The 26,725-nt window shown below is 42.8% G+C and overlaps 2 protein-coding genes across 2 annotated transcripts; one reads left to right on the forward strand and one right to left on the reverse strand.

The window, feature by feature from the left end:
* Window positions 1-4,732: 4,732 nt before the first annotated feature.
* On the reverse strand, window positions 4,733-13,375 carry LOC124035277 (regulator of G-protein signaling 7-binding protein A-like). The gene is made up of 6 exons (XM_046348729.1): window positions 12,320-13,375; window positions 10,973-11,139; window positions 8,015-8,145; window positions 7,545-7,686; window positions 7,384-7,454; window positions 4,733-7,258 (listed from the first exon to the last, which is right to left on the reverse strand). Exons 1-6 carry the CDS (start codon window positions 12,467-12,469, stop codon window positions 7,167-7,169), a joined length of 753 nt encoding a protein of 250 aa, XP_046204685.1. The 5' UTR covers window positions 12,470-13,375; the 3' UTR covers window positions 4,733-7,166.
* Window positions 13,376-14,267: 892 nt separating this feature from the next.
* Window positions 14,268-18,281, forward strand: LOC124034943 (trifunctional nucleotide phosphoesterase protein YfkN-like). The gene is made up of 9 exons (XM_046348336.1): window positions 14,268-14,401; window positions 14,608-14,759; window positions 15,153-15,243; window positions 15,451-15,943; window positions 16,058-16,205; window positions 16,384-16,549; window positions 16,681-16,828; window positions 17,077-17,260; window positions 17,402-18,281. The coding sequence occupies exons 1-9, from the start codon at window positions 14,268-14,270 to the stop codon at window positions 17,521-17,523; spliced, it is 1,638 nt and encodes a 545-aa protein (XP_046204292.1). The 3' UTR covers window positions 17,524-18,281.
* Window positions 18,282-26,725: the final 8,444 nt, after the last annotated feature.

The raw sequence follows: 26,725 nt of genomic DNA on the forward strand, positions 1-26,725 counted from the left end.
CGAATTCTTTGTTGATCTGTGTAATCTGAGGGAAATATGTGTCTCTAATGTGGTCATACATTGGGCAGGAGGTTAGGAAGTGCAGCTCAGTTTCCATCTCATTTTGTGGGCAGTGTGCATTGTGCACATAGCCTGTCCACAACTATCCAACTATCATGTTATTTTCAAAGAGATAAAGGGCTCAATTCAACTATAGCTCACGAGATCAGCGTTATAGTGGGATTGATTTTTAAAAGCAATGTTTCTGCTTTCACAGAGACTGCATTCATGGTAAACACTGCATATGTCGGCTCCATCGGTAATTACTTTTAAATCATGAAAAGTTATGTGCACAGTTACTAAGCTAAGGACCCTTGGACTTAACAACTCCCACTGCAACTGGATCCCTGACTTCCTGACTGGCTGCCCCCACGTGGTAAGGGTAGGCAAAAACACATTTGCCACGCTGATCCTCAACACGGTGGCCCCTCAGCGGTGCGTGCTTAGTTTCCTCCTGTACTCCCTGTTCACCAACGACTGCGTGGCCAAACATGACTCCAACACTGTCATTAAGTTTGCTGATGGCACAACAGTGTTAGGCCTGATCACCGACAACAATGAGACAGCATATAGGGAGGAGGTCAGAGACCTGGAAGTGTGGTGCCAGGATAACAACCTCTCCCTATAAAGCGAGCAAGACAGAGCTGATCATGAACAATAGGAAAATGAGGGATAAACACGCCCCCATTCACACTGACGGGGCTGTAGTGGAGCGGGTGGAGAGCTTCAAGCTTCCTTGGTGTCCACATCACTAACAAACGATCATGGTCCAAACACACCAAGACAATTGTGAAGACGGCATGACAACACCTATTCTCCTTCAGGAAAAGTCCCCAGATTCTCAAAAGGTTCTGAAGCTGCACCACTGAGAGCATCCTGACTGATTGTAATACTACCTGGTATGGCAACTGCCTGGAATCAGATCATAAGGCGCTACAGAGGGTAGTGCGTATGGCCCAGTACATCACTGGGACCAAGCTTCCTGCCATCCAGGACCTCTATACTAGGCAGTGTCAGAGGAAGGTCCAAAAAAGTATCAAAGACTCCAGCGATGCAAGTCATAGACTGTTCTCTCTGCTAACTCACGGAAAGTGGTACCGGAGCACCAAGTCTAGGTCCAAAAGGCTTCTTAACAGCTTAAACTGCCAGGTCATAAGAATGCTGAACAACTAATCAAATTGGCATTGACCACCCCCCTTTTTTCTTTACAATGCTGTTACTCGATGTTTGTTATCTATGCACAGTCACTTCAGCCCTACCTACAGTGCCTTGCAAAAGTATTCATCCCCCTAGTTGTTTTTCCTATTTTGTTGCATTACAACCTGTAATTTAAATGGATTTTTATTTGGAATTCATGTAATGGACATTCACAAAATAGCCCAAATTGGTGAAGTGAAATTTAAAAAATTACTTGTTTCTAAAACGTATACAACCCCCTTATACAAAAGTGGTGTATGCATATGTATTCACCCCCTCCGCCTGTCTAAGTGTCACATGATCTGTCACATGATATATACACCTGTTATATATATATATGATATATACACTCAGTATATATACACCTGTTGTGAAAGGCCCCAGAGTCTGCAACACCACTAAGCGAGGGGCAGCACCAAGCAAACGGCACTATGAAGACCTCTCCAAACAGGTCAGCGACAACGTTGTGGAGAAGTACAGATCAGGGTTGGGTTATAGAAAATATCCGAAACTTTGAACATCCCACGGAGCACCATTAAATCCATTACTAATAAATGGAAAGAATATGGCACCACAACAAATCTGCCAAGAGAGGGCCACCCACCAAAACTCAAAGACCAGGCAAGGAGGTCTTTAATCAGAGAGGCAACAAAGAGACCAAAGATTACCCTGAAGGAGCTGCAAAGCTCCACAGCGGAGATTGGAGTCTGTCCATAGGACCACTTTAAGCCGTACACTTCACACAGCTAGGCTTTACAGAAGAGTGGCAAGAAAAAAGTCAATGATTCAAGAGAAAAATAAGCAAACATGTTTGGTGTTTGCCAAAAAGCACGTAGGAGACTCCCCAAACATATGGAAGAAGGTAGCCTGGTCAAATTGAGATTTAGGACCATCAAGGAAAATGCAATGTCTGGCACAAACCCAACACCTCTCATCACCCCGAGAATAACATCCCCACAGTGAAGCATGGTGGAAGCATCATGCTGTGGAGATGTTTTACATCAGCAGGGACTGAGAAACTGGTCAGAATTGAAGGAATGATGGAGCTAAATACAGGGAAATTATTGAGGGAAACCTGTTTCAGTCTTCCAGAGATTTGAGACTGGGACAAAGGTTCGCCTTCCAGCAGGACAATGACCCTAAGCATACTGCTAAAGCAACACTCGAGTGGTTTAAGGGGAAACATTTAAATGTCTTGGAATGGCCTAATCATAACCCAGACCTCAATCTAATTGAGGATCTGTGGTATGACTTAAAGATTCCTGTACACCAAAATCTATTTTAATTCCAGGTTGTAAGGCAACAAAATAGGGAAAATGCCAAGGGGGTGAATGCCTTCACATAAATTGATTTGATTTGAATCAGAAAGTGGTTTGTTAACATCGAAATAAATACAATCCCGTCTAACTTCAGATGCAGCTCATGCAAATTAGCATAAATGTAATCAGATGGTTATCGTCCACAACATTGCAGATGTTGTCACGACTTCCGCCGAAGTCGGTCCCTCTCCTTGTTCGGGCGGTGTTTGGCGGTCGACGTCACCGACCTTCTAGCCATCACTGATCAATTTTTCATTTTCCTTTGGTTTTGTCTTGTCTTCCTTCACACCTGGTTCCAATCCCATCAATTACATGTTGTGTATTTAACCCTCTGTTTCCCCTCATGTCCTGTTTGATTGTATGTTTGTGTATTATGTGTTGGTGTGCGACGGGTTTTGTACCCACTTTTTATTATTTTGTATTTTGGTTTTGTAGTTTTGTGAAGCACTGATTAAACAACTCCGTTTATACCAAGTGTGATTCTCCTGCGCCTGACTTCCCTGCCACCAACACGCACCCATTACAGATGTCATCGCAGGATTTATGACAATGCAATGTGAACATGATGTTTTCTTGTAAACATAAAATGGCTCTATACTGCAAGACTGGCATGGCAAAATGGAGGAACTGCATACTAAAGGATTGGATACAAAAGTTATTAATACTGAAGTCATTGGGTGCAGGTTTGTAAATGCATAATAATAGATGACAATAGTCTTTTAATTGATGTAGTAGCTAAACTAGGGTATTCCCAATAGGTTTGCCAGTGTATCATTTGAACTGGATGTTCCATGTTTTTTCTCCAAATACAGTGTATTTTTGTCCTGTAATTCACCAAGCCAGATGGTCCTTCTCAGGGGGCTTGGCTGTGATGACCTCGGGCAGCACTTTCTCTCACTCAGAATTTTGCGTGTGTGTGCGTGTGTGGGTGCTTGCGTGTGTGTGTGTGGATGCGTGTGTAAGGATGGGTGCGTGTGTGGATGCGTGCGTGTGTGTGCGCGTGTGTGTGCATGCGTGTGTGTGTGGATGTGTGTGTGTGTATGCGTGTGTGTGTGTGGATATGTGTGTGTGTGTGTGTGTGTGTTTGTGTGTGTATGTGTGTATGTGTGTGTGTTTGTGTGGATGCGTGTGTGTGGATGTGTGCGTGCGTGTGTGGATGCGTGTGTGTGGATGTGTGCATGCATGCGTGTGTGTGTGTGTGTGTGTGTGTGTGTGTGTGTGTGTGTGTGTGTGTGTGTGTGTGTGTGTGTGTGTGTGTGTGTGTGTGTGTGTGTGTGTGTGTGTGTGTGTGTATATGCGTGTCTGTGTACATTTCTTTGTGTCTGGATGTGTGTGTGTGTGTGTGTGTGTGTGTGTGTGTGTGTGTGTGTGTGTGTGTGTGTGTGTGTGTGTGTGTGTGTGTGTGTGTGTGTGTGTGTGTGTGTGTGTGTGTGTGTGTGTGTGTGTGGATGTGTGCATGTGTGTATGCGTGTGTGTATGGATATGTGCGTGTGTCTGTGCATGCGTGTGTGTGTGTGTGGATGCGTGTGTGTTTGTGTGTGTGTGTGGATGCGTGCACGTGTCTATGCGTGTGTGTGTGTGTGTGAGTTGCATCATCTCTCCACTTGCACTCTTTCTCATAACATCCATTGAATTGTTATTCAAATGGATAATCTATAGATGTTAACATAACATTGCATTGCATCTACACATCTGCTGGCTAAATCTAAACTGAGCCTTTGAATATGGATGAGAAGGATCTTGCTGATACATAGCTGTATGAGTCTGTCTCCACCCAGTGGATAGAACACTAACTCACAGGAACTTGGGCTTTGGGACCGTTTGCGGGAATTGGTGCATCATGGGACAATGCTCTAGGCAACAGGGAAACAATATCACAATGTTAATAATCTCATTGAGACATGGAACTAGACTGAAAATTGGCTCAAATGTGTATGAAAACTTATAGAAATTAAGCATTCCTATCAATTGATTTGAGCCAGTTGATCATTGTAGTATCATTTAAGAATACTACTATACTACTAATTTGTAGAATTCTGTCTCCCCAAAAATATTTGTCTTGGGCCGATTCAGATTTAGGAAATTTTTATTACTTATATCCATGTTAAGTCCAATTATCTCAAGTCTGAGTAGGGCCTATAGAGAATTAAGACAGAGACCAAAAAACCCCACATCAGTCGGTTTAAATAAAAAAGTTTATTAACAATGTAAAATGACATACAGCTTTTTATTTCAGCTTTGACTACAGTACTGTACCTTCTCCATGCCCTACACATATATCACTATTTCTAATAAGCAAGACCTATGCTGTGTCCCCATTACCCGCACAGACTGTGCATTACAAAGGGAAACGTCACCTGCTTATGCCAACCAAGACTTCACCAATCTATCTCAAATTCTAAGATTTTCCAGAGCTCATCGATTGGAGAGTATGTGTATATACATACATAGAGTATGTCTAATGTCTTAATTTATAGATAGATATTGTATGTGCAAAGAAGTTAATATTTTTGTTAGTATTGTATAGTATATTCCTCCTTGAAGATGGAAAGGAAAAGTCAGGTACAGGTGTTTGGTTCATGGAAGACTAAATCAAGGTCAATACAGGAAGTACAGTACAGGAAGTACAGTACAGGAAGTACAGTACAGGAAGTACAGTACAGGAAGTACAGTACAGGAAGTACAGTACAGGAAGTACAGGGTCAGCTAGAAATGGAAAACAGAGAAAGAAACTCACAACAGACGTAGTGCACAGACTTTCTCTGCTCTGGAAAAACAGCTCTATGCCTTTTATCTAGTAATGTACATATACAGATCTGCTATCTTAATTTGACTAGTTTTTCACAGCAGGAAAATAATCCTGCAGCAACAGGTCATGTGAATTATTATGTGGATTATAATGAATGGACATTTTTTTGTAGGGGTTGATACATTTTACATTAGGGTAAGTCAAGTCTGACATTTTAAACTGGAAATGACAAACTTTAGAATACTTTTAAAAATGTAAATACACTACAAGTTTTAATTTCCTGCGGAGCAGGAAAATGATCTGTGACCACAGAGTGATCAAATGAAGGGCTTTATTCAGTACGTATCACGGAAGTTCAGCTTTAAAGCGTGATTGAAAAATCAAAGGCAATGTTAGCGGAGACTGCATTCACAGTAAACGCTGCGTATGTTAACTCAATCGGAAATGACCTTTACATTTAAACTGTGCAATCTTTAACGCTTCAGGGATACAGATTGAATAGAGCCCTAAAATAGCATATCTGTTTACTGCAAGTGTCTAACTTCAATGACCGGTCATATTGGAAAAGTATTGCCACACATGGCAAGTGTCGTACTTACTAACATTGTTTTTGAAACAAACTTAAGGATCAAATTGTGTCCTACACACAATTCATTAATTCATCAATTCAGCTGTATGGAAGAAACTAAATGTTGACATTGTTTCAAATGGTCTCTCTCTTCCGAAAACCTTTGACAACTGAAAAGGTTGGACTTCTGTACCAAATGAAAAGGTTGGACTTCTGTACCAAATGAAAAGGTTGGACTTCTGTACCAAATGAAAAGGTTGGACTTCTGTACCAAACGAAAAGGTTGGACTTTTGTACCAAATGAAAAGGTTGGACTTCTGTACCAAATGAAAAGGTTGGACTTCTGTACCAAATGAAAAGGTTGGACTTCTGTACCAAACGAAAAGTTTGGACTTTTGTACCAAATGAAAAGGTTGGACTTCTGTACCAAATGAAAAGGTTGGACTTCTGTACCAAATGAAAAGGTTGGACTTCTGTACCAAATGAAAAGGTTGGACTTCTGTACCAAATGAAAAGGTTGGACTTCTGTACCAAATGAAAAGGTTGGACTTCTGTACCAAATGAAAAGGTTGGACTTCTGTACCAAATGAAAAGGTTGGACTTCTGTACCAAATGAAAAGGTTGGACTTCTGTACCAAATGAAAAGGTTGGACTTCTGTACCAAACGAAAAGGTTGGACTTCTGTACCAAACGAAAAGGTTGGACTTCTGTACCAAACGAAAAGGTTGGACTTCTGTACCAAATGAAAAGGTTGGACTTCTGTACCAAATGAAAACAAATATGAATATGAAAAGAAATATAAAATATATGTTTTGACTATTGGTTTCATTACATTGCAATTACAATTTATCTTTGTATTACAAAATAAAATTATAAAATGGGGTAGCCTTTTCAACAAAGAGAGAACTGTATTGGATATTGGAAATGGCAGTAATATAGTGGTGGGAGACACAAGTGGTGAAGGATTGTGGTTAATGGTGTCTTTGTTGCCGCAGTAGCACTTTACGTGCAGTGTTGCCCATGACACATTACAAAATATTTAATTCTATGCTCTTTCCTTTATGGGGCACTGTTATGATAACTGTCAATATCTTATGACACCATGTCATAATGCAAATAAATATATTGGTCGTGACATGCAAATACTGTATGTCATTCCAGTTGACAAAGCTTTTATAGCTTGTCTTTTGACACTTGAATTATGATGTGCATAGGACACTTTATGGATGTGCCATGAACAACACTTCAACTTAAGCATTACCGTTCCTGCCTTCAACCCAGGAGGGCAGGCCCCTTAGCTGGTTACCAGGCAACAGAGCCCAAAGAACCGTCTCTTCCTCTGTCGGACCAGTGGGTAGGGAGTTAGGTTCAGCAAGCTGCTGTCATCTGGGTACAAACAGAGATAAGCCCATTACATGTCCAAACTAATCTCAAAGTAATTTTAACTGTGTATCTAACTCGCATAAGATCCAAGCATAGAAACCATGTGAGCGCCCCTGTGGAGGCCCTACCTTGGTTCTTCAGTGGTAAAGGCATCGCCTCCCTGAGTTTACTGAGAAGGTTCTTCATCTCTCTCATGTCCCTATGAAATCATATTCACGTTGTGTTCATGTGTGTTTTGCTAATGCACACAGAATTATAATAATAACACACACACACACAGTGGGCCCACCTCTCAGTATTGTCTATGTCTGTGGTGACCAGCCAGCAGAGCTGATGACAGTCCATGGGGGAGGAGGTGTCTTCTAGAATGGGGATGTCTGAGCCCTCATCCACCTTACCGTCAATCCTGGGAGGCCCACAGCAATCCTTCCCTGGAACACACACACACACACACACACACACACACACACACACACACACACACACACACACACACACACACACACACACACACACACACACACACACACACACACACACACACACACACACACACACACACACACACACACACACACACACACACACACACACTATTAATAATAGTAGTGTAATAGTCATTACATGTTTTACACAATAAACAGTGAATTGTAGCTCAAAATAGCTCAGTTAGGATCCCGTTAGGCTTCATGTTTCTGGCTATAATAGTGATTTCAGGTTATAACGTTGCTATGTCATTTTATGTCAGGCATTCCCTACCTTTCCTGTGGAGCTGCAGGGATCCCAGCAGACAGACAGACTTGAGCATCTCTGTGATGTACATCTCCAGACAGCACTGCAGCTGGATGAAGAGCCTGCAGATCTCTGGGTGAATCTCTCCGTCCTCAGGCCTGTGAGGGCAACACAAAAATGCCAGTCAACATCGGGATTACCCATGATGTGGCATAATACTCTGTCTGCTTGCACAAAACTTTGCTTTACATCTACAATGTTCCTTTACCACAAGGATTACATAAAGGTCCTACACAATTAAAAACTCTATGACATTTTTTCAATTGAAATAAGGTGACAGTTCAACAAAGTCTGGGAAGCCATGTTGAGTTCCTAAGGTTCAGCCAAAACGAATGACCTGAGGGAACAGAGAGACTATTTCCACCTCTTCACACATAGCATCAGTCCATTTTGTACATGAAGATTCAAAATTGCTTGGATTAAGCTTAGGAAATGTGGGGACGTAGGTCTTTTTCTTGCTTTTTAGGCTTCAAAGGCCCATCACAGTCGTAATTAGGTTTTTCCTGTGTTTTGTTTCATATTGTACAACAGCTGATGAAACTAACATTGTAAAAGTGTGGAAAATGTTGATCAGTGTTATTTCATTAATAGTTTCTGGTTTAAAATACAATCTACTCAGGACATTATAATCAGCAGATGTTGCATGGGTGAAGTTTTGGCTTGCCTGGTAACATCTCCAGGCAGTATAAATTGTAATAGACCAACAACAAAAAGAGTTCCAAACCTCTTTGTCAATAATCTCTCCCCATTAGACCCCTCCCCTGCTTTGGTATCCTCCCTCACCCCACTTAGACCACTCCCAGACAGTCCTAGCAAAACTCTTGGTTCAGACAAGATTTTTTGGCTAAAAAGCGATTTTTGTTTATTTTTGACCATTTTAATGTAAAACGATTACGGTAACGTACTGAATTGATTTGATATTGAGATTTTAAAAAGCTGCATTGGACCTTTAAGTCTTTTTCACATGAGACTTGACCTGATTTTGTTCCAAAAGCCTTTTACTCCTCTCTGTAACTAGCATGGTCCCAGATCTGTTTGCGCCATCATGCCACTCCTTGCCACTCAGCATGAAAAAGAGTGGCAAGGAGTAGCATGATGGTGCAAACAAACTGGTACCCAGACTAATCTGTAACTGCCGAGATAATGTTTTTGTGTGTTAATTGGATTTTTCATGCATTTAATGCTTCTTACATTTCTCACAAAAAGCACATTTGCTCTCTCAATCAGCGTTGTGTTTCCTGTCAGAGTGCTGCTAGCTGGCTAAAGTACTGCTGTCATCAATACCATCCTTCTGCTTATCGGATTTCCTCTGGCATATTGGAGAGGTCCGGCATCACTCAGACAGACAGACTGACAAACAGACAGACAATGGTGAGACTAGGGTTTTAGTTTGGGGGGGGTTATAAAAAGGTAAAGTTTTATGGGGAGCGGTCCAGTCATGCTGTATGATTCATGCTAACACAGCCATCTTATCAGAGTGTCTCTGAGTGTCTCTGAGTGTCTCTGAGTGTCTCCATGTGTCTCTGAGCTCTGAGGGGGGCCCAGGCTGTCACAGGTGTGGCTCACTACCCCAGCCAAGATGCACATGCCCTGTCATGCGTGTGACACGCAATGAAAGATACACATTCTGAGATCTCTTAAAAGACACTGCAAGAGGATTCATTATTAAATGGATAGGTTATAACAAGGGCGAGTACAAACGTCCACATTTAACCACACAATATTATCATATCGTAACAAAATGATGGGGAACTGAAGAGGCAATGCTTTATTTAGAGCTAGTTCATGCGCGTTAACATATAAATTGAGCCAGTTTGCTGTAGCAGGAATATAATCCTGCAGCAAAAGTAAATGTGAGTTATTATGTGGATTATAATTAATGAAATAAAATGTAGGGGTTCATTCAGTACATTTTCCGTATGGAAAAATCAAAGTGGAAATTACAAACTTCAGAAGCCTTAAACCGCAAATACACTACAAGTTTATTTAATCACTTTGTCGTAGTTCCGCCGCGATAGAGTGATCAAAATCAAATTAAGATCTTACATCTGTAGGAAGACTAGAAACCTTCCACAGAGATCTATGTATAAGAGAAGTAGAAACTATATAACGGGTACTGAAAATATCTGAAAAGCTGGTCGATAACTGTAATGTTAACAAGTCATGTTGTTAGCAGCAGGTTTACAAAGTTAAATTAAAGCTAAATCCTCCAAAGAGGTAATACTGCTTTCGATCAAAAATGTCCTTGGTCTGGCACTGCCCCAAAATCCACAGACCAACTCCGATACTGTCTGAATCAACTCCAAGCTCAGTGGAACTCTTCTGCAATACTGTAGCCAAATGTCCAACTCCCAAGCAGCAGGTTTATGTATAGCAGGTCAGTATCACACTCAGAGACTAGGATAGCCCACTAAACTGTAGAAGTGCATGATCTCAAATGCTCTCACCACTCTATCTATCTCTCTCTCTCTCTCTCTCTCTCTCTCTCTCTCTCTCTCTCTCTCTCTCTGTCTCTCTCTCTCTCTCTCTCTCTCTCTCTCTCTCTCTCTCTCTCTCTCTCTCTCTCTCTCTCTCTCTCTCTCTCTCTCTCTCTCTCTCTCTCTGTGTCTCTCTCTCTCTCTCTCTCTCTCTCTCTCTCTCTCTCTCTCTCTCTCTCTCTCTCTCTCTCTCTCTCTCTCTCTCTGTCTCTCTCTCTCTCCTATTACTCTACGTTTCTCTGTTATATCCTTCATCCTTCATAAGACAGAAAAAGACATGCAAATTACAACCCTGTACAGACCAAGATTTCAGTGCTCAAACAGGCCACTCTAGACTGAAACCTAAGTTACATTTCCAAAAAGAGGTCTTTATAGAAGCCTGTGGCCCATGTCTGTGAAATTGCCCCAACGCTGTCTTTCAGCACCAAGGACAGCGACCACTACTTACCCTGAAATGACTGACAGGCTCTGGTTTGCGGCTCTCGCCATCTCGCAGCCTTTAGTTCGGGTCTTGTGCATCTCGGCCCGTAACGACGGGCAGTCGACAGAGATCTCGCCAATGGAGATGACCAGCTCACGATACAGCGCCACAAGCGTGTTAAACTCCTGCACAATCTGAGAAATAAAAAGGAAACCAAAATGATCTGGACCTAGAATTTCCTCTGTCGCGAGCCGCAGCGAGACCTTGCAATGTTCTTCCATATAGGTTAATTAACTAATGCGGGCTATTGCAAACATATGTGCCTTTCTGATGGGGAATTGTTAGAATTTCATAAGCAGACACACTTGCAATATAGGCCACCTTGTGACAGCAGTTGCCAGAACAACGTAGGTTATCAGATAAATTGTCATCTTATATTCCCAGGTAGGCTGTCAATTTAGCAGCTTTGGTTTTTTTCATTGGTGCCACAATTAATATTTCGGCACTACAAGTTCAAAAACTAGGTTACCCTAGCCATTCAGCACCATCCTGCTTATGGACATCAACCATCTTTCAGTCGATCGTTTCTCTATACTAGAGCTTGAATAAATTGACTACCATTTCCAAAAAAACATTGATCCCTGGACAGGGGTATTAGGCTTTTCTAACCTCCAAGATACAACATATCGGCTAATCAATATTGATACCTAAAAACATTACGATATGCATAGGATATGAAATGACACCTAGAATGTCTATTTTAAAACGAATCAATTAGTCATTGACGACAACCCGTATGATAAATTCGGCTATGTGCATCGAATTAGAGCATAGGATCCTTAGGATGGGACAACGCTCGAGACTCAGACACGTTCTGCTGTTCTTCCCGTGATGAGACTTAGTGACGTTTACTGATGTATGTGAGGGGAGAGAATGTATTATGGACGTTTCTGCCAGCACCTGTCAAATCAGTGGCCGTCTTCGTCCATCAAACAGAGCCCGTTAGACAACTTTGTAATGTGGGCGATACTGGAGATCACACCAAATCACCGTCAGACAGGCTTTCATCACTTGATGCTCCAAAATGCAAATCGCACTATCGCAATCAGCGACAAAGAAGGGGTATAAAAACATGAGCAGGTCAAATTGTCTTCTCTGCAACAACAGCAACGCAAATGTATATAATTTCCCCTACACAATACATAGAAAAGTGGAGGGGGGGGTTCGGCTTGTTACCGTTTAAACGGCCAACATCAGTGCAAATTCATGAAATTAGTTAAAGAAAGAAAGGGTGAATGAATACACGACTAGCTGCATCATTTCCTGCAGAGGAAATACGCACTGTGGGCTACATGTCACAAGTTCCATACCCACCATTCTGCAGTCCGCCACGGCGCGCTGGGCTTTGCGGGTGCTCTCCGTGCTCTCCCTCCTCTCCGGGTCTCGGTAGGGAGCCTTGCCGATCTGGAAGAGGTTCCCGGCGGATCTGGGGCGGTTCTTGCGCCCATTCGGTGCAGAACTCATGCATACACATCCACTAATAAAACAGCTCTAATACAGAACGTTGTTAATCTACGTCCCCCTAAACTCCACCACCACCTATTGGCCGATATCCTGTTCTATCTATCGTTTGTGGTGTCGAAACCTCTCCAGTAGGATATATCCTAAAACGGATAGGATAGATAGTTTATCTGTGGTGTATTACTGCTCTCTCTCTCTCTCTCTCTCTCTCTCTCTCTCTCTCTCTCTCTCTCTCTCTCTCTCTCTCTCTCTCTCTCTCTCTCTCTCTCTCTCTCTCTCTCTACCGTCTAAGAAGAATAATATATTTTTGCAGGCTGCCGACAGAGCGCAGAAGTACCGGATGAGCGCCTGCGACTCCTCTCCGCATTGCCTCGACTGCAAAGGGGGAGCGAGTCACCTTCACTCCAGCAGTCCAACTGATGGTATACGGTAACCGTAGCCTATACACACACGCGACCCGGGGTCCAACAAGCTGAGGCGTCCTTCCTCGCGCACCGCAGCTGTGATGGTCCGTAGAAAGCAATCACTGGTATTCGCAAAATGCAACCATTTCTTATAATTGTGCGTTTCCATTAAACACAGAGAATACGGCTTGAGGAGGGTCTTCGGCAATGTAACTATGCAAACATTCCCTTTTGGAAAAGCAAAAATGTTGCGAAACGTCCAAATAAAGAAAGCTATGTAACTTCAGGCAATGATAACACTTGCTTAATCACTAGGCCTACTAGAAACAGAGAGGAAGGCAATTTCTGGTTGCCAAGATGCTGAATTTGTTCCCAAGGTCTTTTTCTTCGAGTGTCTTCAGCCGAGTGTATCTAACCTTGCCTTGGTGAGGCAGGAGACAAGCAGTTGCTACAGGCCTGACGTGGCTGGCAACACTGCACACCCATAGGACAGGAATACTAATAGGGCCCAGCAAACCAGAGCCTAGACTCGGGTAAAATTCTCATTAAATGTATTCTCATTAAATAGCCTAGGCATTGCCTAGTCTAGCACTACCATGGGAAATGGTTACACTATGAAACAATTCATTATATTTGCAAAAATTCGTCAAAGGTATTAGATAAAATTGCAGTGTCCACAGTGCTACAATACTGCTTGGACGTGGAGCTGTCCAGTTGCTGAAATCCCACGCGCAGTTTTTCGTAGGATAATTAGTCGGTTCTAATTTCTTATGTAACATATAATTAAACAAATTTAACCAACACTCGCAATAGCCTAAACATTTGCAATTTTGCGATATTGGATTACCTAGGCCTACGGTAGCCCTTTCCTACTACAGTCAATGACCAAAAGCGCCTCTTTGGCCTCATGGGTGGAATGTTATTCATATATTTCATTATTTCATAATTAATTTTTAAAAAAGCATTACTTCGAAAATCCGGTGTTTCTATGTCAAAGAGTTTTGTTATATTTCAGTCACCTGTGATGTATTTGAAATGTAATATTGGGATGCAATCTCAAAATGTAATACTTTTCAACTCTATATCTGACATGGTACAGTGTCTTCTTTTTTTAAGTCAATAACCATGTGTGTGAGGTGTATACTTTTGTTTCGAAGTAGATTTGTTTAAGACTACCAATAATGACTCTATGTGACCCTGCTTTAGCCCACTGCAGTAATTAACCAAATGGTAGAAATGCTCTAGGTTATTTGTTCATTGCGTTCGTGCTCTCCTCTTCAGGGTGCGCGACCGTTTATCTCCAAGGAGACACGTTCGAGTTCGCTTAACTGTGTCATCTGAGCAAAAAGGAGAAAGAGCAAGTTCTGCAACAATCACTAAAAGTAGCCTAATAAAACATGGATGAATATCTTTTAAGTTTGGAAACAAATGTGACTTGTAACAAACCAGAAGTAGTTCTCACTATTTTACACTTCAATGATGTGTACGAAATAGAAGCAAGACCAGAAGAACCCGTTGGCGGTGCTGCAAGGTAAAGTTGAGCTAATCCTAGCAAGCTAACGTTAGTTAGCGAGTCTCGAAAGGAAATGTAGGCTTAACATTAACTTTAACATCAGTTGCCTTGATCCAGCCTTGTTGAAACTTCACTTTATCTAGCTTTGGGCAATCTAACTGATCTTGTATAGGATACATTAGAATTTCACAAAACGACATGTTGGCTATGGTTTTCTCCCCCAGGTTTGCCACTGCTCTAAAAGTATTCCAGTCGCTGAATCCTTTAGTAGTTTTCAGTGGTGACTGTTTGAGCCCTTCTTTGCTAAGCACAGTCACCAAGGGAAAGCACATGGTAGATGTTCTAAATAAATTAGGAGTCCATTGTGCGGTGTATGGTAAGTGTGTCTCTCCAACCATGCATTACTATTTCATTGTATACACACAAATGATCCAGAGAACATCCATTTATACAAGTGCAAAACACATAGAGAACTCTCTTTATGACCCCCCTCTCTCTCTCTCTCTCTCTCTCTCTCTCTCTCTCTCTCTCTCTCTCTCTCTCTCTCTCTCTCTCTCTCTCTCTCTCACTCTCTCACACACACACACACACACACACACACACACACACACACACACACACACACACACACACACACACACACACACACACACACACACACACACACACACACACACACACACACACACACACACACACACACACACACACACACACACACACACACACACACACACAACTTTATGTATCTTCATTGTCCTCTTCTAAGGAAATCATGAGTTTGATTTCGGTGTGGACCACTTGGAAGAGCAGACAAAAAATATGACCTTCCCATGGTTCCTCAGCAATGTGTACGACAGGTCAGTTTCACCTTGCAATACTATATGACGGTGGGTTAACACAGTTCTGAGCACTGTACTTCTCAATTTTCAATGCATCTTCTGTTGTACCTGAAGGACTATTGGTTTGCAGGACAATGCGAAGCAACGCTACTTTTGTTCTATGTTGTTTTGCTTCTAGTGTATTATTTCAATGTGAACAAACAAAATCAAATTGTTCTCGCAAAGGTTCACCCATGAAACGCTGGGCCATGGCATGGTCAGCAGCATCCTGGAGTGGAACAGCCTAAAGATCGGTGTCATGGGCCTGGTAGAGGAGGACTGGCTGGATACCCTGGGCACTGTGGACAAGAACAATATCCACTACACAGACTATGTGGAGACAGCTGATCACCTTTCTGCTGAGCTGAGGGACAAAGGGGCTGACCTGGTCATCGCAGTCACACACATGAGGTGGCGTAATGACATCAGGCTAGCATCCGAGTCCAACGGTGTGGATCTCATCCTGGGAGGACATGACCATGAGTACGGGGTTCTGGAGGTCAATGGGATTCTGATCGTAAAGAGTGGCTCAGAGTTCAGGTACCTGTCAAAGATTGACGTTGTGAAGGACCAGGATGGAACGTTCAAGTACACCTGTGAAAAGAGAGCTACAATGAGAGACCTTGAGGAAGATGCGGAAATCAAACAGATTGTGAAAGGATACACTGATAATATGCAGGTGAGTATTATCTTACAGCTTGATCAGCCACACAGCCTAGTGTGTGTTTGTGTTAGTAGCCAGCCCAGATGCCACTAAGATGATGTTTTATGAATTTATGTCACTCTGTCTCAGCATATGCTTGGAGAGGTCCTGTGCCACACAGACGTGACCTTGGATGGACGCTGCGCCACCGTGAGACGAGCAGAGTGCAACCTGGGTAATCTGATCACCAACGCCATGCTGGAGGCCACTCATGCGGAAGCGGCGATTTTAAACTCAGGTTATTACACCTTCCATTCATTTTTTGTTCCAGTCATAAGCATAGTTTAGGTTTATTTATTAAATATTGCCTCCATATTTGATTTCAGAATTTTAAAAATATTGTGCAGAGTTGTTCAATTCTGAAAAAGTTTGGCAACCAGGTCTGTCTGTTGAATCATGATTCTGTTCCTGTATAGGTACTCTGCGATCTGACCGCTTGCACCCAGCTGGTCCCCTGACCATGCATGACCTGCTGCAGATCCTGCCACTAAAGGACCCAGTGCTGGTGGTGGAGGCCACTGGGCAGCAGCTCTACGAAGGCCTGGAGAACGGGGTCAGCATCTACCCTGATTTAGATGGAAGGTAGCGCACTGGAACACACTGAAAAGGCACCAAAACCACATTATGAGTGAACTGGTTTTATTGTAGTTCCTGCTTTATTCTCACAGGAAAAGCAATCACAATAGTTTTTGACACAATATGTATGTTTCCAGATTTCCCCAGGTCTCAGGGATTCAGTTTGGCTTTAATCCCAATGGAAAACCTGGACACAGAGTCATCGCTAAGACAGTGAAGGTTCAAGGCAAGAGTCTAGATAGAGACAGAAAATATGCGGTGGCCATGAAAGAATTCTTAACTAAGGTAGGGTATCGTCTTCAGCTTCGTATTAGCACACTCAGCCACAGCTACTGGAATAGTGTTGTACATTTTCCCTACATTATAAACAACAAATAAAATCATCCATTAGTTAGCAGCGGAGGATGCAGTGTTTTTAAGTGGACAGGTAAAATTGTCTCCTCACAGCAGTATAGCAAGCAGCCATGTTGGCATCAGAGCGAAATAAACATTGACAATATCCTCCTTTATATCCTCTCTTCTTTTGTGCACAGGGCAAAGATGGCTACACTATGTTCAGAAGCTGTCCTCATAGGCACGACATAGAGAATGCTCAGATCCTGTCGACCATCCTCATCAACCACTTTGAGTCTGGCCAGATCGTCAGAGGCACGAAGAGGTGCATGTCTGGCCACAGGATGGGCCTCATCAAGGTGTCCAGCAGCCCCTCTGTGTCTGGTGAGCACAGCTGCCTCATTCATTTGTTAATTCATTCAGATAAGGAATTTCTTATTCAATATGTCCTGCTTTTCATTGTTGTGCTGATCACATCTGTGAATGACAGCTAACCTGGAGTGTGTATTGATGGTGTTTCTGCAGCCATTGAAAGTACCAAGAGTGAGAATCTGGAGGGAGAGGAGGTGGGAGTGGCTGTGGTACCCGGAGTGGAGGGCAGGATATTCCATGTCTACCCTGAGGGCCAATCAGAAACAGAAGGCTAACAGTGGGTAGGGCTGTTCCTCATCAGAGAATTTCACAGAGCAACTCAGCCATGACTCCATAGTCACAGTGTAAGCCAGGGGAAATTACATCAAGTTTCACATCTCTCATCTGCCTCTTGCTTTTTATCAGCCTTATAAACAGGCGGACTGTCAATGAACGCTCAGACAGCAACATGAGATGAAGTAATCCATTACTTGTATTACTGTTGAAGTAATCCATTACTTATAGTACTGTTGAAGTAATCCATTACTTGTAGTACTGTTGAAGCAATCCATTACTTGTAGTACTGTTGAAGTAATCCATTATTTGTAGTATGTTGAAGCAATCCATTACTTGTAGTACTGTTGAAGTAATCAATTACTTGTAGTACTGTTGAAGTAATCCATTACTTGTAGTACTGTTGAAGCAATCCATTACTTGTAGTACTGTTGAAGTAATCCATTACTTGTAGTACTGTTGAAGCAATCCATTACTTGTAGTACTGTTGAAGCAATCCAGCAGCAAGCAGTCCTTGAAGTTGTAAATACAATTTTTTGACATGACTCAAAATTATACCACATTTTTCTCCTTGTCAATACAGTTGAATATTGACTAATATATTAACTAATATATTACAGAAAAGATATTTATTTTGAATGATCATTTTGTGGCATATATTGTGGCAATGTATAAGGATTTGAACGGAGAAGGAGGAGCAATAGTGTACATGTGCTCATGACAACATTATAGTAAAAAGGAAATGAATTGAAGAAAACTCACCACTGTGTTTTTGTGTTAAAACCACCCCTGACTTCCTTTTAAAAGAGATAGTCTCAGTCAATGTGCAAGGCCATTCTTCTTCATAACAAATTATATCTTGACAACATCACAGTGTTGGGTGAATGAATCAGTGATTCCCTGCTTCTACCGTTGAAAAACCCCGGCTGTAAACGGATGATAATGTGGTGTATTATATGGCCTATACTGTTTGGGGACTTTCTGGTCCAAGGCTTGACATCATTTCTTTTTGCCACTTGTCCCCAGGACAAGTAGGACAGAAGTTTTAGTTGTCTGAAAGCTTAAAGGGACTTGTCCAAAAATAAAAATACATCTGTAACACCATATTAAGTGTTTATAAATAAAAATACATCTGTAACACCATATTAAGTGTTTATAAATAAAAATACATCTGTAACACCATATTAAGTGTTTATAAATACAAATAATTCCATCAACATTTCTATGGTGGTATTTTGGCTAGGCAAGGCTACTTTGAAACAAGGTAAGACATGCTTACATAAAATGTCCAGATTTTAAACAATCAAGTTTATGGTTAAGTAGTTTCAAAATGCTGACCATCTCTGCTCAGATTCAAGGTGGGTGATGTGCAACAGGCACTGTCCTTCAATCTCTGGTTCACTCTCTCAGCCATCTTCAAAAGGCAGGGAAGAAGAAGTAGCAGAGAAAGTAGAAGATGAAGTCGATGACCCAGTTGACAGAGTAGAAATACTGTATACAATGTCGAAGCCCCAGCCGTGAGAATCGTTCTCAAAGTCTGTGGCGTCCCCCAGTTCAGTGGGAGAACTGACACCTGGCAATCGCACTAGCTTGCCTTTGGAAACCTGGAGAGGGGTTAGAATGACAGGAGAAAATCTGGTTATTCCAACTTTTGGTCTGACTTTATTCGGATAGTCCGGATTTCTATACTATCAACAAACTATGTGTTGATAATCAAATGCTTGCTAATGTTAGGGATAGGTTTAGGGTTAGGGTAAGGATTAAGTTTATGGTTAGGATAAGGGTTAAGGTTAGGGTTAGAGCTAGGATTAGTAGCTCAGTCCTGTGTATGTAACGGTTGTCATAGGTGGAAGAAGGTGAAGAGGACCAAGGTGCAGTGTGGTACGTATTCATAATAACTTTAATCAAGATGAATACTGAACAAAAAAACAACACACCGACAAACAAACAGTTCTGTAAGGTGCAACAAAACACTGACCAGAAAATAACTACCCACAACCCATAGTGGGAAAACAGGCTGCCTAAGTATGGTTCTCAATCAGAGACAACGATTGCCAGCTGCCTCTGATTGGGAACCATACCAGGTCAAACACATAGAAATACAAAACCTAGACCACAAAACATAGAATGCCCACCCCAACTCACGCCCTGACCCAAACTAAAAGGACGTGACAGTACCCCCCCACAGTTGGTAGAGCATGGCGCTTGTAACGCCAGGGTAGTGGCTTCGATTCCCGGGACCACCCATACGTAGAATGTATGCACACATGACTGTAAGTCGCTTTGGATAAAAGCGTCTGCTAAATGGCATATATATGTGGACCCCACTCCACCTTAGTCTGGGCCTACGTCGGTGGTACCTTTGGAGCGGCGACCCTCGCCCCGACCCCGGACTGGGGACTGTGAAGGGTGACTCTGGCAGCACCGCTGGAGTTAAGGGCGACTGGCAGCGCCGGAGTGAAGGGCAATTCTGGCAGCTCCGGAGTGAAGGGCGACTCTGGCAGCGCCGGAGTGAAGGGCGGCTCTGGCAGCACCGCCGGAGTTAAGGGTGACTGGCAGCGTTGGAGTGAAGGGCAATTCTGGCAGCGCCGGATTGAAGGGCGACACTGGCAGCGCCGGAGTGAAGGGCGGCTCTGGCAGCGCTGGAGTGAAGGGCGGCTCTGGCAGCTCCGGAGTGAAGGGCGGCTCTGGCAGCTCCGGAGTGAAGGGCGGCTCTGGCAGCTCCGGAGTGAAGGGCGGCTCTGGCAGCTCCGGAGTGAAGGGCGGCTCTGGCAGCGCCGGAGTGAAGGGCAGCTCTGGCAGCTCATGACTGACAGAGCTCTGGCAGCTCCTGACTGACGGGCGACTCTAAGGTCAGGACATGACAGTGTAGCTCAATTGGTAGAGCTTAGCGCTTGTAACGCCAGGGTTATGGGTTAAATTTAAAATGTATGCACTCAGTTGCTCTGGATAACAGCATCTACTAAAATGTAAAAATGTAGATAGTTAGTTGAAATGTTACTGATAGTCTGTAGATAGTCTGTAGAGAATCTTCAGATGGACTATCCAAATAGATCTGCGTGTACGTTAATCAAGTACACAGTAAGTGATAAATAATAATGACGTAATCATTGTATATTGGTAATAAATAAATACATTACCATGTGGTTATCTTATTGGCCATCTCTATCTCTATTTATCTCTATAGAGAGATAACAACACTCACCTCCGAAAATACGGATGAGTTTCCTGCAGCTCTGGAGCGGCCATTTTGCACAGCTTGCCTTCTGGAAAGTCTGTTTCGGTGGGAGGTATATCCTTGCTGTGTGGTGCTGTGTGGTTCAGCTCTGCAACACATAGACACAGAACAAGGACCTTCCTTGTTAACTATCTGATAATCTTAGTAGCAAACACTATTACAGTTTATCTCTAACTATTTGGGTAGATTCTGGTTAGACATTTGCACTTTTTTATTCATGTGTCATACATACAGGAGTCAACATTTATTTGGAGGCAAAATAAGTGCTTGATTTGAAGTAGTTCAAGGTGCTCTGTCTCCCTCTGTCTCTCCCCTCAGACAGCTACAGTTATCCCCATTGTGACCTTGGCCTGGATAATCAGCAAAATAATCTCATCTAAAAACCATGCTGTCCAATCATCGTCAAGCACCCTTAATGTGTTTGAGGTTCTCACCAGTACAGTCTCTCTGCTTTCTGTGGGGTTAGCCCTCAGCACACAAATCACCTGCATTCAATCACCTAACACAATGCATCTGCAATCAGTGTATAACAACTAATAGTTTATATTTCTGACTCATGTTAACGTAGGTAGGGCAAAGGAAGCAAGCAAGGCCCAGTCTATATAAGCTTAGCTGTGGCAGGTTTAACCCATTTTGAAACCTGCCTTTATTCAGTCCATAGCCCTCCATCATATTAATGTGTTGTAAACAGAAGGCCCAGTTTAATTTTCTCTCATTGGTCTGAATGACTCATCTGGTCAGTGCTAGACCCAAGGTGTGTAATACTCCCTAGAGGACTCTCTGCAGGAGGGTAGTGAAGCAATGCACAGAGTAATAACTGCATGATCAACAACACAGATAGTAACAGCTCCCTAATTCCCCATGACCACACAAGTAAGTTTGTTTAAATCTGTTCATCGTCTATACATCATGAATTGACATAAATGCAGTACCAGTTTTCCAAAATTGAATAGCATGACATGACATTTCATTTTGTGGACAGTGATAACTGTGGCTTGTCTTTGAGTACAGTAGAACAGTATGTTACAATTCTCTACAATGATTTCCTTTCCTTATCTTTGTCCCTTTGTGATCACTGATAGGTGGAAGTACTGGATGGTTCCTGGCCTATTCTTTGGCATATGACACAGAGTAGAAGCAGTGGAATGACAGGTAGACAGACTGGTAACCAGGCTAGATGGCAGGGCCGTGCACAGACCTTTCAGGTGGCAGGTGAAATGACAGCTAAACAGACTGGTACCCAGGCTAGATGGCAGGGCAGTGCACAGACCTTTCAGGTGACAGGTGGAATGACAGCTAAACAGACTGGTACCTAGGCTAGATGGCAGGGCAGTGCAAAAATCGCTGAAGTTGGAGACTTTTATCTCCCTCACCAACTTCAAACATCAGCTATCCGAGCAGCTAACCGATCGCTGCAGCTGTACATAGTCTATAGGAAAATAGCCCACCCATTTTCACCTACCTCATTCCCATACTGTTTTTATTTATTTATTTTTCTGCTCTTTTGCACACCAATATCTCTACCTGTACATGACCATCTGATCATTTATCACTCCAGTGTTAATCTGCAAAATTGTATTATTCGCCTACCTCCTCATGCCTTTTGCACACATTGTATATAGACTGCCCATTTTTTTTCTACTGTGTTATTGACTTGTTAATTGTTTATTCCATGTGTAACTCTGTGTTGTCTGTTCACACTGCTATGCTTTATCTTGGCCAGGTCGCAGTTGCAAATGAGAACTTGTTCTCAACTAGCCTACCTGGTTAAATAAAGGTGAAATAAAAAAAAATAAAAAAAATAAAAGACCTTTCAGGTGACAGGTGGAATGACAGCTAAACAGACTGGTACCCAGGCTAGATGGCAGGGCAGTGCACAGACCTTTCAGGTGACAGGTGGAATGACAGCTAAACAGACTGGTACCCAGGCTAGATGGCAGGGCAGTGCACAGACCTTTCAGGTGGCATGGCTAAACAGACTGGTACCCAGCTGATGGCAGCGCAGTGCACAGACCTTTCAGGTGACAGGTGGAATGACAGCTAAACAGACTGGTACCCAGGCTAGATGGCAGGGCAGTGCACAGACCTTTCAGGTGGCAGGTGGAATGAAGACTGGTACAGCTAAACAGACTGGTGGCAGGTGGAATGACCCAGACTGGTAGATGGCAGGGCAGTGCACAGACCTTTCAGGTGGCAGGTGGAATGACAGCTAAACAGACTGGTACCCAGGCTAGATGGCAGGGCAGTGCACAGACAGGTGACAGGTGGAATGACAGCTAAACAGACTGGTACCTAGGCTAGATGGCAGGGCAGTGCAAAAATCGCAGTTGGAGACTTTTATCTCCTCACCAACTTCAAACATCAGCTATCCGGCAGCTAACCGATCGCTGCAGCTGTACATAGTCTATAGGAAAATAGCCCACCCATTTTCAGTTTTTATTTATTTATTTTTCTGTGGCAGACCATCTGTGGAATGACAGCCTAAACATTGTATATAGACTGCCCATTTTTTTTTCTACTGTGTTATTGACTTGTTAATTGTTTATTCCATGTGTAACTCTGTGTTGTCTGTTCACACTGCTATGCTTTATCTTGGCCAGGTCGCAGTTGCCTTGTTCTCAGGGTTAAATAAAGGTGAAATAAAAAAAAATAAAAAAAATAAAAGACCTTTCAGGTGACAGGTGGAATGACAGCTAAACAGACTGGTACCCAGGCTAGATGGCAGGGCAGTGCACAGACCTTTCAGGTGGCAGGTGGAATGACAGCTAAACAGACTGGTACCCAGGCTAGATGGCAGCGCAGTGCACAGACCTTTCAGGTGGCAGGTGGAATGACAGCTAAACAGACTGGTACCCAGGCTAGATGGCAGGGCAGTGCACAGACCTTTCAGGTGGCAGGTGGAATGACAGCTAAACAGACTGGTACCCAGGCTAGATGGCAGCGCAGTGCACAGACCTTTCAGGTGGCAGGTGGAATGACAGCTAAACAGACTGGTACCCAGGCTTGGCAGGTGGCCTTTCAGGTGGCAGGTGGAATGACAGCTAAACAGACTGGTGGGCTATGGCAGGGCAGTGCACAGACCTTTCAGGTGACAGGTGGAATGACAGCTAAACAGACTGGTACCCAGGCTAGATGGCAGGGCAGTGCACAGACCTTTCAGGTGGCAGGTGGAATGACAGCTAAACAGACTGGTACCCAGGCTAGATGGCAGGGCAGTGCACAGACCTTTCAGGTGACAGGTGGAATGACAGCTAAACAGACTGGTACCCAGGCTAGATGGCAGGGCAGTGCACAGACCTTTCAGGTGGCAGGTGGAATGACAGCTAAACAGACTGGTACCCAGGCTAGATGGCAGGGCCGTGCACAGACCTTTCAGGTGGCAGGGGCTTTAAATGAAAAAAGGGCACCACCCTCTTTTTTTGTAACTATCATAACATACTAACTGCCTCTGCAGTGAACATTTTGACATTTTTGATCATAAGACTATTGCTGCAACAACACCCTCACTCATCATAAATTGTAAGCAGCTACCCACTGGGCACAGAAGTCAATGCATTGTCTAGTCCACGTTGGTTCAATGTGGATGTGGAAACAACATTGATTCAACCAGCATGTGTCCAGCGGGTAATTAAAGTGCATTCTAAAGACATGATTGACATGGGGAACAGAGGGTAGTGTGTCAGCTGATCATTGATGTTGATGATTGATGTAAATCTGCTAGTTAGCCAGCTCACTGATTGTGATTTATCTTAAATTTTCTTTAAAAAATAACTTCATTATATAGCCTCATATTTCTAATCTTCTAACTCATGATACAGTATGGGGCTGACTGGCTAGTGGCATGTGTGGGATATTTTAGTAAACGGTGGTCAGCTAGAGTCTCGACTACCTGTGTACAGTGCTAAATTTGTAAATCGGGAGGCGCTGGAGCAAAAAGTGAGCATGAGAGGGGGGTGACTTGGGGAGCTCTGAGGTACAGATACAAAGAATTCCCCTCTATAATAAGGCATTGCATGCATATAATCACATTTGCATAGTGGTATAGAACAGTAGAGTAGAGTCGCTTACAGAACTTGGATACAAAAACGTGTCCTTTTAAAAACACATTTCATGCAATTCTAGGTCATTTTACTGTACATGACAAGAGACATTGGCAGAATCTTTTCATGCCGCACAAATAATTGAAAGGACAGGCTTCTTTGACACTGCCAAACTGAGAATCTGAGAGAAATAAAAGCAACCACGTTGTGAATCCATCAATAGCCCCGGCTTAGTTCTGTGGAGACACACACATTGTACAAGAGTAAAAAATTATTATAGTACTAAATAAAAGTGTTCCGGTTTCACTGACTGCAGCCGATGCCCTTGTGACAAAAAGCCTATCTCTCTTGTTTTATGTTGAAAAGCAATGTTCTCTCAATAGGGCTATTTGGAAGTTGATAAAATATTTTGGTAGCCTGCAGCAGTCAGATTAGAGTCTTCTCTTTTCAGCAGGAGCCATTTGTTTTCCAGACTGTGTTTTTCTGCGATTGTATTTTAAATATTGCGAAAGGTGTATTTTGTCTGCATGCTGTTCACTGACCGGTTTGCCGTGTATTCCCCACTGCAGGCTATTCCCGTGTTATTGGGCTACAATAACACAGCTAGGCAATTTCTTAAAGGACGCTACTGATCCTCTGTGGCTAAATTATAGGCCTTCTCATGGTGTAGTATTCTGAATGATTTAATTAATTTTTGAACAGACAGCAGTGATTCTATAACTTTGGCAAATGTATTTAAATCAGGGATGGACAACTTTGATGGGGGTTGGGGGCCACAGAAAAAAACAGAACTTATACATTTTGCCATGGGGCAGAGAGAATACTTAGCAATTGTATAACTCATTTTATGCAATTCTACAAATTTTGCCATGGGCTGTAGAGAAAAATGTGCAGTTTTACAGCAAATTTCCTGCAATTGCACACATTGTGCTATAGGGTGGAGGCAAATGTTTTGCAGTTTATAACTGATTATCAAGGGGCCCCACCCCGGTCGGTAATTCAACCATGCTTGCTACAAGTTTAGATAGTTGGCCACTAGACTAAGTTATAGAACAAAAAAAGAACACGAGGGTTGTATGAGGTTTGTATCATTGTATCATTATCATTATTTCAAAAGAACAGGATAAAAAAGATCAACAGATAACCAGTTGGGTTCCTGTGGAACTCTAGGACCAAAACTCTAGGACAGAAACTCTAGGACCAAAACTCTAGGACAGAAACTCTAGGACCAAAACTCTAGGACAGAAACTCTAGGACCAAAACTCTAGGACCAAAACTCTAGGACAGAAACTCTAGGACAGAAACTCTAGGACAGAAACTCTAGGACAGAAACTCTAGGACAGAAACTCTAGGACCAAAACTCTAGGACAGAAACTCTAGGACCAAAACTCTAGGACAGAAACTCTAGGACAGAAACTCTAGGACAGAAACTCTAGGACAGAAACTCTAGGACAGAAACTCTAGGACCAAAACTCTAGGACAAAACTCTAGGACAGAAACTCTAGGACCAAAACTCTAGGACAGAAACTCTAGGACAGGAACTCTAGGACAGAAACTCTAGGACCAAAACTCTAGGACAGAAACTCTAGGACAGAAACTCTAGGACAGAAACTCTAGGACAGAAACTCTAGGACCAAAACTCTAGGACAGAAACTCTAGGACCAAAACTCTAGGACAGAAACTCTAGGACAGGAACTCTAGGACAGAAACTCTAGGACCAAAACTCTAGGACCAAAACTCTAGGACAGAAACTCTAGGACCAAAACTCTAGGACAGAAACTCTAGGACAGGAACTCTAGGACCAAAACTCTAGGACCAAAACTCTAGGACAGAAACTCTAGGACCAAAACTCTAGGACAGAAACTCTAGGACCAAAACTCTAGGACAGAAACTCTAGGACAGGAACTCTAGGACCAAAACTCTAGG

The sequence above is a fragment of the Oncorhynchus gorbuscha genome, linkage group LG05 (assembly GCF_021184085.1).
Source record: "Oncorhynchus gorbuscha isolate QuinsamMale2020 ecotype Even-year linkage group LG05, OgorEven_v1.0, whole genome shotgun sequence".
In the NCBI taxonomy this organism is placed as follows: Eukaryota; Metazoa; Chordata; class Actinopteri; order Salmoniformes; family Salmonidae; genus Oncorhynchus; species Oncorhynchus gorbuscha.

What these genes read in the sequence shown, in the direction of transcription:
- LOC124035277 (XM_046348729.1), bottom strand. Translation starts at nt 12,469, where the DNA reads ATGAGTTCTGCACCGAATGGGCGCAAGAACCGCCCCAGATCCGCCGGG. An exon ending in CCGTGGCGGACTGCAGAATG is followed by an intron (nt 11,140 to 12,319) that starts GTGGGTATGGAA and finishes TTTATTTCTCAG; the next exon opens with ATTGTGCAGGAGTTTAACAC. An exon ending in AGCCTGTCAGTCATTTCAGG is followed by an intron (nt 8,146 to 10,972) that starts GTAAGTAGTGGT and finishes TTGCCCTCACAG; the next exon opens with GCCTGAGGACGGAGAGATTC.
- LOC124034943 (XM_046348336.1), top strand. Translation starts at nt 14,268, where the DNA reads ATGGATGAATATCTTTTAAGTTTGGAAACAAATGTGACTTGTAACAAA. An exon ending in AGTCCATTGTGCGGTGTATG is followed by an intron (nt 14,760 to 15,152) that starts GTAAGTGTGTCT and finishes TCCTCTTCTAAG; the next exon opens with GAAATCATGAGTTTGATTTC. An exon ending in CTCAGCAATGTGTACGACAG is followed by an intron (nt 15,244 to 15,450) that starts GTCAGTTTCACC and finishes GTTCTCGCAAAG; the next exon opens with GTTCACCCATGAAACGCTGG.